General features: G+C 37.2%; 2 protein-coding genes across 3 annotated transcripts; one reads left to right on the forward strand and one right to left on the reverse strand.

Annotated features, from left to right (window-relative positions):
* Nucleotides 1–2892: 2892 nt before the first annotated feature.
* Nucleotides 2893–3848, reverse strand: LOC5574156 (protein FAM207A). Of its 2 annotated transcripts, XM_021842743.1 has the most exons (2): nt 3778–3848; nt 2893–3719 (listed from the first exon to the last, which is right to left on the reverse strand). In XM_021842743.1, exon 2 carries the CDS (start codon nt 3431–3433, stop codon nt 3053–3055), a length of 381 nt encoding a protein of 126 aa, XP_021698435.1. In that variant the 5' UTR covers nt 3434–3719; nt 3778–3848; the 3' UTR covers nt 2893–3052. The 2 variants fall into 2 exon arrangements, with proteins under 2 accessions (XP_021698435.1, XP_001655063.1); XM_001655013.2 differs by having other exon boundaries at nt 2893–3832.
* A 1971-nt stretch (nt 3849–5819) lies between these two features.
* LOC5574155 (uncharacterized protein C9orf78) lies at nt 5820–7098 on the forward strand. Its single transcript, XM_001655012.2, has 4 exons — nt 5820–6052; nt 6211–6325; nt 6388–6542; nt 6605–7098. Exons 1-4 carry the CDS (start codon nt 5940–5942, stop codon nt 7089–7091), a joined length of 870 nt encoding a protein of 289 aa, XP_001655062.1. The 5' UTR covers nt 5820–5939; the 3' UTR covers nt 7092–7098.
* The last annotated feature ends 4308 nt before the right edge of the window (nt 7099–11406 follow it).

The following is an 11406-nucleotide window of genomic DNA, read 5'->3' on the forward strand; positions in this document are numbered from 1 at the left end:
TTTTTTGTATCAATAATATATTAGCTCAATATCATCTAATAAATTACTTATTTGATGATTATTGCAAGAGTGAACATAAACATGTTTGAAATTAAATGACCACGATGATTTACATAAATGTCCTACATTTCGACTATAAAACCAGACCTATTATGTTTCCTACACCATCTTTACCTCAACAACGGTTGATCAGTACGCTGATCTGGTGTTAATATTGTAAATAGTTTAAATTGTAAATAGTCCTAGTATTAAGTACAGTCAAAGCTTGTTATAACGACAACTTTCATAACGACAAAAGCTCTTTACACAGATAACAGATGTTTATGCTAGAACAAAAATGTTCTGAAAACTTGTGTAAATATTCAAACTAAAACACGTTGAAAACACTAGCGCCACCACACAACGTATTGCTGCAATCAGTGGTGAATATAAGTATCTTGAAATGTTTCATATTCACCACAGACATTACCATGGGAACTTAGCGATAACAGCGCTACCACGATATTGCTACTTGTGTTGCCACTTAAAATCACCATTAATTGTCTTACACAGTTTTACAATCGGACATAAACATCTGTTATCTGTGCTCTTTATAACGACATTTTTCGGTCCCATGAAAAATATTTAAATGTTTTATCTATTCTCTATAACGACTTTTCTTTATTGCGACGGTTCCTTGCGATGTCGTTATAACGCGCTTCGACTGTAATGTGAATTTGAATCAACACTGAATTTGACCAGCAACAGTAACTACAATTGTATGACACACTGTACGCAGTGTTGCCACATTCAGCCGAAAAAATCTTTTTTATCTTAGTTCAACCTTCAAAAATCTTGGTAAAAATCTATATTGTGCAATAATCCAAAATTTATGTTTTTAGATCGAGAAGAACCTTTGCAAACGTATTATTAGTAATTTAAAGATGCATAATTGCTTCTAAAAGTTTGAATACCTAAGATTTTGAGAAAAAATAAACAGAGTAATTGCATTTCTGGTTAATATCTCCCAAAACTGGATGCTTAACTCGTGAAATATCCTAAAATCTTAAAAATCTTTTTTATCTCAAAAATCTGTAATCTGTGATCACAGATATCTGTAGGCAAGAACAGAAAAAAATCTGTGTAATTACAGATAAATCTGTGTATGTGGCATCACTGACTGTACGATCAAATTGTCCACACAGCATACACTCCTCCCCATTCAATCACATGTAGAAGAAGCAAGAACTGTATTACGTAACACACCCAATACCCAGTATCAAAAAACAGTACCAAATAGACACTCAAAACGATCGGTAGCGTTCATTCTTTTTCCTCGTCCGTTCCGCGCAATGAATCAAGTGCAAGTGCAATTTTAATCGATCTCTATCTCGAATCCGAAATTATATCTTCGGCTGTGGCCAACGGTGGCTAAAACTAGTGATCCTTTATATGAGAGATACGCGGAAGTAAAATGTAATGATTTGGCAGCAGACCAGCAGTGCTGAGTTTGCTCGCCGTCGAGAATAATATTGTAACACGGACATGACTTCCTCATTGGTAAAAGTGTATTTTGTATCGTTATAAATCTCTGAGCTACATTTTCAAACTAATATACAGCAGAAAAATCAACGACTAAATATCGTATTGACAACAATTCAAAAAAGGAAAATATATCATATATTTTGCTTTATGCAAAACACTTTTTAAGCCTGATTTGCTGCTGAACAGGAATCGCTAAAGAAATTTCCCGCCGATTCCTTGCAGAAATTTTCCACAGCAACTCCCGTTTGAACTGAGATTTCTTTTCAGCTGCGTACTGCGGTCAGAAAAAAGAGCTTTCTTGATCGATTCCTTGCAGGAATTTCCCATGCATCAAGATAGGCCGCGAAATTACTTGTTAGCAGCGAATCAGGCTTTACCGAAAAAATTTCAAGCGGATTACATTACTCCTCAAGGAAATTTCAAAACAAACATAACGCATGTTCGTTTGGCTCACGCTTTGACAACTCTCGCTGTTCGATTGGCTCACACTTTGACAGAAATGTCAGCCTCCGCGAATCTCTGTTATGAAGGATTACTAGCAAAAACCAACCTTTTAGAGTACAGATCGCGCGCGTTAATTATTCGCGGCTATCAGTGCAAGTTGTGGATTCTACTTTCGATGAATAACTGTGAAGTTCTGTGGTGGTGAATTTCACGATCCCGTGATTTGGTGCGCCGCTATTGTAAATAACGGGTAGTGAAACCTCCGGTGGCCGGCATTTGAATTGAATTGAATAAACCTACTAAAATTAAATAGCCGTAACTACCCATGCTAAAGAAGCGGACTATATTCTATATCTGGACAAACATTTGAAAAGGGCACATCGACATTGGTGAACAATGGCTTTGCAAGACGCTGTTGAGTCGAATTCAATTCGATCACGCTCACAAATGCCACTATCAGAAAGAGCTAACGCAAGTCTTCCTGATAATGGTGTTTCAAGAACACAAATCTAGAGAACCAGACAACCGTTTGTGCTTAAAATTTAATTCATTGGTCACTCGTTAGTGGTGCCAAATGCATCGAATTTTCAGCGCAAACGGTTGCCAGGTTCTCTAGAGTTTTGCTTTTGACAATTCGAGATTTGTCTTCGATGCATCTTCATTTTTAACTTGAAGCATACTGTAATCTTCATTAAATGAGCTGAAAATTTGACCAGGCATTGTTCATAGTATGATAATTGAGAATATTGGCTTGACCGGAAGATTTTCAGACAAATAAGAACAGGTCTAGTCTTCAGCTTAGTGCGGGATGGCATTAAAGTCACATAGATAATGCAGGGCGTTTTAAATGAGAAATGATGCTAAGAAAATTAGAGTAAAATGTACGTAATGAACAAAATGTAACTTAAAGAATTCTTTACAGACTTCATCTTCATCTCCGAAAATACATTTTTTTTTATTAATTTTCAGTTCATAAGAATTTTAATACATTTCAAATTTGGCGAACCTACGGATCGTTTTCCAAGGCCAATGCTGATAAATCTAATACATCATTACTGTACACAATCTTATCGACTAAGTAATTCTACGAGCCCCCCATCAACAACTGCAGCTGTTCCTTCCGAGTGTTCCGTATGTGTTCAGCAATCATTTTCTTGGGATTTTTCTTGAACTTCTTCGACTTGAGAACCTGGTTCACCTTCTGGCAGCGGGCCAAGAAGTCGACCTTTTTCTTCTTCAGCCGTTCCACTTTGAGTTGCTGTTTCGTCTTGGGGATTGCCTTCTTGTCATACTTGGGAACTCCGGTTTTGATTGTGTCGGCAGATTTCATCTTGAACAGGGAATCCAGCGAAGGAAGCGCATCCAAGAGGGGTCTCATATCTCCGGTTACTGCCGTTTTTTCCCGCTTCTTCTTCAGTTTGTCCTCCTTGAACGCTTTTTGGGTGAGCTCGACCTTCTTCAGCATTTCGTCTTTCCGGAACTTTATTTTCTCTTTTTTGTTCAGCCTGCTGATGGTTGTCTTTCGGAGCTTTTTAACCTTACCGGCATCCTTTGGTTCGTTGTTTGCTGGTTCCGGTTGTACATTCTCCGGTGCCGGAATCGGTTTAGCTGTGATCTTTGTTTTCTTCGATTTTGATGAAACCTTGAACGATTTCGGTTCTGGACCGTTTAACTGAACAGGTATGGTGCGATAAATAGGGAAAGGCCCAGATACTGCTTTAGAATCGGCATCCTTTTTGTCTGGCTTGGGACTTGGTTTGGATTGAATTAACTTTTTGTTAAGTTTTCCCATAATTTTAAATCACTTACGAGAAATCAAACTTTCGATGAAGCACGCGGTGGAGTCAAGATACGATACAAAAACATAAACACAAAACCCCACTGCAAATAAAATGGATACGAGTGGTACGGCGGGATTGAACAATTCGGAGCAATTCGCGATTATGGCGAATTTTGTATGATGTTTACTGTCGTGGCCATTACTTATTTTACATGTTCAAAAGGATTTTTATTTGACAAGCCTCACAAAAATTTCGGAGGACTCATACATAAAACGTGACATAGGGGGGGAGGAGGTGGTCAAAAAAGTTGAAATTTAGCGTGACATAATTTGTGTACCATCCCTTAGACAAAAATTGTCGGAAGGACGTTGGCAACTTTGCTTACTTCCGATACTATTTTCTGTTCAAATCATATGATCTCGCAACACTGCTCCTATCAAATCAAAACAAAAACATCGTGCAGGATGACACAATCATGGTTGTGAAAAATCTTCCGTAGAACTTTGGCCTTGCTTCTCCAAGGAACAGGACAGGATCACGGCGGTAAAGGTCCACCAGCAATTCCCTCATTCTGCCACTGAGTATCTCAATCACCTGCTTTCGCTATTTCTCTTTAGATTCCGTTTTATTCATAGGCCTGTTGGCAGTGCTCTGCTATCGGACTTCACTTCCCTTTTCTGCTAGCCAAAACAAGTTCATTTTCATCATAATTAAGCTGCCAAATGCAAGTGTCAAAAAACTTCGGAAGTAAGTTCGGAAGACGGAAGTTTGGACTTCCGAACTTCAATTTAGTGCTGGCGACGTAATACATTGGGTTCCATCACAAATTTCATAACGCCAAAAATTGCCATTTTCGACACCCACCCACCCCATCGTAACGTTTATTTATAAGACTGTCTGTATGAACTGTAACTTCATGAGGATACCCACCCATCCCCTTCAGCGTTATAAAGAAAAGCACATGCGGATTTTCAACTTTCAAAACCTAAATATGTACTACTTTCACCTTTCTGTTACATGGAGACGTAAAGTGACAACCACGAATCAAAACAAAACACTACTTGAGTCAATCTTACTCTAGTACAAAAACGTTCTAAGTAATATAATGAAACGGTGTTTCATTTTGTCATATTTTTTTGTGAGAAAATAAAAGAAAGACCCTTTACACTTCAGTTGTCGCTCTGTTGTATTTTGTACAACACATGTAAAAAAAGCTCGTTTTTTGCGCATAACAGCAGCGTGGTGGTTCTGGCGGTGGCAAACCACGCGACGACTGGAAGGTTAATTTTGAACACGAGCTTGCTCAGTAAGATTTGAAAAAGTGATCGAGACTTCTGTGTTAAATTTGGAGAGTAAAACCAGTAAAATCTCGCCTAACAATTCAAAAGGGCCAATCTTTGGATCGTTGACTCTGAGAAAATTCGATTTGAATATTGCTCACCACATTTTCAATTCCTATTTCTCAGTATTCAAATCAATCAATGTGATTTCTTGCTAGTAGAGTGACGATTTACTATTACTACACGCTAATAATCGATTTGTTTCTGAAAACTGACAAAAATGAGGAAAAAATGATGAGTTTAAATGCTTGGCCCATTTTCGATTTACAACAAGGCATGGGCCTTTATTATTGGCCAAAATTGAATTTTATTAGTGTGCTTGGCCCAAGGCTAGGCCTTTTCGGTTTTCAATGAATGAGCAAGAGAGAGTCATAGGCCTCTCACCACGCTAAGGCCAATGACAGTTTGCGAAATATTCCGATTGTAGGCCCTCTTGATAGAGCGAGAACCGATCATTGGCCGTTTCAAGCAGTGGGCCAATGAATGATTTGGAAAAAAAAGCGGTTATTGGCCGTTTTGAAAATCTAGTTTATTAAGGTAAGTTTTATGATTTTGTTGACAATGTTTGCATAGTTTGTGGGTGTTGGGAGATGCTAACGAATGGTATCAAAACCCGATTTGTTTACAATTTTACCATTGGCCCTTTAGAATTGTTACGCGAGAAATGACTGTGCATGTCTGTGCTAATAAAAAATATCCCGCCAAACTATCTTGATCTAGCCCGCCTGTCATTGTCCCATCAGATAAATAAACAATCCATTTCACGAGAAACGAGACGTATTTTCGTATAAGTTGGTGTTTTTTAGGTTTTTCTCGATTTACAGCATTCAAGAGTCCTTTTTTAACCACAATGTCGGATAATGAACAAGCTTCGGTTAAGGTGGAGTTCAAATCCAAAGCAAGGAAACAATTTCGGAAACGCATAAAGTCGGAGGACGAAGACAAACCTGATGAAGACATCCTGTAAGTACCGAGGGAACTCATGGGTGAGCGGTCCGAATCTCGGCAGCTTTTTTGGGGATATACAATACTGCATCTCAGAAGAAATTCATACAATTTGATGTTCGTACAAAATCGATAATAAGGGGTGCCTTGCACTTATTTTTCCCTTATTATTTTAGATCCAAACTAGAGGAAACGAAGGAAAAACAGAAGCTACGGAACAAACCCAACGGGGTGAACATATTGACTCTGGCTGTTGGCAAGAAAATTACAGTCGAAGAAGAAGTTACCAATGTAAGATTTATCTTTTATATTCATTCATTCAAAAAAAGACTTAATTTTCAACTGCATTTTAGAAAGATTTGTTCAATGCAAAAGCGGGAGGTATGGTGAACATGCAGGCATTAAAATCCGGTAAAATCAAAGCTGTTGATGATGCGTATGATACAGGAATAGGAACACAGTTTTCCGCCGAAACCAATAAGCGAGACGAAGACGAGGAAATGATGAAGTAAGTTATTTGAATACCATCACAGTACAATACAACCTAATCCAACATTGATTCTTTTACAGATATATCGAAGAGCAATTGAGCAAAAAGAAGGGAGTCGCCAAGGATACCACTAAAGAGCCAGAGGCAGAATCATCTCATAAATATCTTAGCCCAGAAGAAGCAGCTCTCCTTTCGTTACCTGCACATCTCAGCCAAACATCCACGCAAAGATCCGAAGAAATGTTGTCCAATCAGATGCTGAGTGGCATTCCGGAAGTGGATCTCGGAATAGAAGCCAAAATCAAGAACATTGAAGCTACAGAAGACGCAAAGATCAAATTTCTCCAGGAACAACAAAGAAAGAAAGACTTGCCGTCTCATTTTGTGCCCTCTAATATGGCGGTTAATTTCATGCAGCATAATCGGTTCAAGATTGATCAGCCGGTGCAGCAAAAACGACGTTACACCGAAGTACAACAACATCGGTCCGGGGATGAGAAAATCCCGAAGAAGGCAACCGATGACTATCATTTCGATAAGTTTAAGAAACAATACAGGCGTCATTGAATACTGATTTGTTAATGTGGTCATTTTTACATAGGGTCGTATCACAATTCAGTTCCAAAGTAATCATTAGCGTGATAGGTTTTACTGATTTGTGCATTTGGGATGGTACACAAATTATGTCACGCTAAATTGGGACTTTTTCGACACCCTCCTCGCCCTTTGTTACGCTTTTTCTATAAAAACTCTAAACATGTTTTAAGGCTTGTCACGCTATGCCTAATTTCCCTCCTTTCCTCCTTGGGGCATGTCGTAATTTGTACATGACAACATGACACATTTTCACCATACTGCCCTTATCGAGCCTACAGGTATACCTATTCCTTCAACGATTTGGAAGGATTTAACTGACGAACCCAAATAGGCTTCTGTAGAATTGGGAAAAATGTATTATTTTCTTTATAAACAGGCCCAAATCAACCTAACTTTGACTTCATTTTACACAATTTGGCTCTTCCGTGGGATAACCCAAATTAGGGTTAACTGGCATATAGTTCTCAGTAGGTAGTTTTCGTTTGACAACAGCGAAAAAAACTATGCAAAAAAGTTTCTACCCAGTGATAGCTTTCGAAGTCTCCGTAGTGGATTAAAACAACTTAAATTTAGGTAAACTCGAAAGAACCCATATTTGACAACAATGCTGTTGCGAGAGAAGCGAACCAACCCAACCGTGAGTAAAAACTAAATGCAGTTTACTTAAATTTGAGTTCGAGGAACTTATTTTGAGGGTAGTCTGATTTTCTCCGTGTACTCTAATGATCATTAAATGATTTTAATAAATTTTGTTAGGGTCGACGTACCAATAGCCGCATAGCTAAGAACAAATATTCGTATAAAATCGAAAAATAAAGCCTGCGTAATTACCCAAGTAACCACAAGCATTATAACATTGCACGTATTCTACTGCATATCAACACCATTGATGCAACATTGCTTTTATTCAACAAATTTCAAGAGCTGTCAAGCAATAAAGCATTAACCCTACATTACAAATGTATCAATGCAATAACATCACTTTATAAATTGTACTGCTGCATTAAAATTACTTTATAAGCTGCTTCATTGCATTATCGTCCTTTTTGCATTAATTTAACTGTAAAAGTGCCCTTTTCCACTTTTAAACTACTTTAATGGTAGGCTTACGGCAATGCAGCTGCCTTATATATGCAATTATATAATGCTCCATGGTTACTTGGGTATTTTTAGATCATCTGAAAGCTTTTTATCTTGGCTTTGAGGAAAAAATATGAAACATATGAAACCTCATGTTTTGGTATTTATTATCGCTTGTGCCACTATAGGAATACATGTGCCTATAGTAGCACTATTCCTAATTTCTGTTCCTATAGTAGCACTAGCCCCACGGAATAGGCAAAATACAAATCAAAACCGTATTTTTAGAAAACTTTTATATTTTTCCTTTGAAGTGTGGATCAAAAGCTTTTGATTGATGTAAAAAAGTTCGTAATTTATCAACTATTTTGTTTATTAACAAAATAGTTTCTCTTAGCAGTGCTACTATAGGAACAATAGGTTAACTATAGGTGCAAAGTAGCTAAAATTTTAAGCAAAACTATTTATTTCGATCATTTTTTGAACAAAATCGAGCTGTGTGTCAATGGTACTTAGAAAAATAGCTACTGATCTTCATGTCAAAAATTATTTTGGTACGATTACCAGCGAAACGGCCGTAAAAAGCCACTAGTGCGACTATAGGGGACCGTCCACTAAGGGAACACCGACCCTAAATGTTTTAGGTTTTGTAAGGCTTTTGAGTTGTACACTCAGAAACACGGGTAGTCACAGAATTACTGAATTTAGTAATTTATGACTCTTTCCTATCTGCTTCTCTTTCATTCTACGTACAATTTTATTCCTATTTGTCAATTCACCTGACAGTTAGTGTATGTCACAGCAGAATGAAAGAGAGGCAGGTAGAAAATAGTCATTAATGCATAAACTTTAGTAATTCTGTGACTATGTTTATTTCTGACTGTAGTTTTTTAACCTTCGGGCTGTCGCTGTGATTTATATGCTATCAATTTACAACAAAGATATCTATCGACGTCAAACCAAAATGAATTCCTCAAGAATCTTTTTAGGTACAATACTCGACATACTGTTTATAGTATGGCCCTTTATAATGCGGTAAAATCAACAAATGTATATAGAAGTCGCATAATAATGAACTTTGTTCGGAAACTCAATGAAAAGCAAGCCAAGTCATTTTGTCCCCTTGTTGAATTTCCACGCATAGCTGTCCCACTACTGTATTTCTACGCATAACTGTCACAATAATCCCACTTGAAGATTCAGAAACCACTTTAATTTCGAGTCCATGGCTTGCGACAAAATCAACTTCATCAGTTGATAGCCAGACATCGCACGCGTCGGACGTCATTCTTTGCCTCTCGCTTTGTTCGCACCCAAGGGGTCCTAAAGCCCTGTCCTAATTTTAGTATCAAACGCTTAAGTTTAGGGCAGAAACACATGTTTACTCAATTTTTAAATGATTTTCATTGATTTAAGTCCAAAAAATTTTTTTTTATGATTTTAGAGATTTTGGTTTAAACTCAAATTTTGGGTATATTTTGTTTTCCGTATCCCTTCGGAAAAGTCAGATAGGAACAACCCCATAGTGTTAAAACTATAAGCCCTGTGGTATTTTTGTCAACAAAGTGAATGTCAAACATGATCACAAGTGTCAAGGTTCATATTTGGAACCATTTTTAAAATTTAATTTCAAAAATGTTATAGCCGTTATTTGAGCTATAAAAATTGCTAAAGTGATTGCAAGAACATGCTCTTTCGTATTATTAAATAAAAACAAGAATTTATTAAACAATTTAGGACCCAATTGGTCACTACTATCAGTAGGACTGTTATGCGTAGAAATTCGCCAAAACCCCGTATTATAACAGTCCCACTTTGAATTTCGCAGCTAAATTTACTTTATTCTCATAATACAAACTCTTGACTCTACTAAACACGCTATTCTTTATACTATTGTGAAGATTTTAATTTAATTTACCACACACTTGGTCAATACGAGGCCTAAATGTGATTAAATCTTCAAACGCGTATTTATCGATTGCATATTTTTAAACATGCGTATAGCGGCAGTATATAAGGTTCGAGTAGACTACAATTTGAAATCGATATATTTCAAAAACTAAATCATTTCGAAACATGTGGTCTTCAGTAAAGTTGTTCTGTACGTGGATGCTATCTGTTGGTAGCCCATTAGATTTGACCGCTAGGTGGCACCAGTATGCATGAAACTTTTACTTTTGTTTTGCAGATATCTCAGGAGCCTGTCCATTTAGAAAGATTGCGTCTTCGGCAAAGTTGCTCAGTACTTCAAAGGCTATCATCATTTTACCAAAAGCCTCTGAGATATTGAACAACTCTGTCGAAGACGGCATCTTTCAAAGTGATCGAGCTGCTGATATATTTGCAAAAGACAAGCTTCATGCTCATTGGCGTCACCTGGAGGCAATATTAAGAATCAACTAGCACGATCATTGATTTGCTTGGCTTATTGAACTGATTTGCCGAAGACGCCATTTTTATAACAGGTCAGACTTCTGAGATATCTGGAAAACAATAGTTTCATGCTCACTAGCGCCGCCTGATGGCAAAATTTCAAATTTCTTGGCATAAATATTTCATGTTGAACATGAAAAACCAACCCAAGTAACCATGGAGCATTATATAATTGCATATATAATGCAGCTGCATTGCCGTAAGCCTACCATTAAAGTAGTTTAAAAGTGGAAAAGGGCACTTTTACAGTTAAATTAATGCAAAAAGGACGATAATGCAATGAAGCAGCTTATAAAGTAATTTTAATGCAGCAGTACAATTTATAAAGTGATGTTATTGCATTGATACATTTGTAATGTAGGGTTAATGCTTTATTGCTTGACAGCTCTTGAAATTTGTTGAATGAAAGCAATGTTGCATCAATGGTGTTGATATGCAGTAGAATACGTGCAATGTTATAATGCTTGTGGTTACTTGGGAAGGGTGTTGTACAAAGTACATCGCGCGACCCATATCAATTCAGAGCCTCAAATAAGCATGCATGTTTTGTTTTATTATTGTGCAATAATGGTAATGACAGCTGAATAAAAATGTTGCCCTATAAGGAGCTGCTAAGATGGCTAAGATGCTCTTTAAATACAAACTTGGGTCAATGTTCAGCGTTATGCATTGGAATAAACAAAAGCTGAATCGCCACTTATTAGACGTTTCCAAAGTTTCTCATTCGACAAGTCACGATTGCTTTACTAATGAGGTGAACAAGACACGTTTC

Source organism: Aedes aegypti, chromosome 2, assembly GCF_002204515.2.
Source record: "Aedes aegypti strain LVP_AGWG chromosome 2, AaegL5.0 Primary Assembly, whole genome shotgun sequence".
Lineage (NCBI taxonomy): Eukaryota > Metazoa > Arthropoda > Insecta > Diptera > Culicidae > Aedes > Aedes aegypti.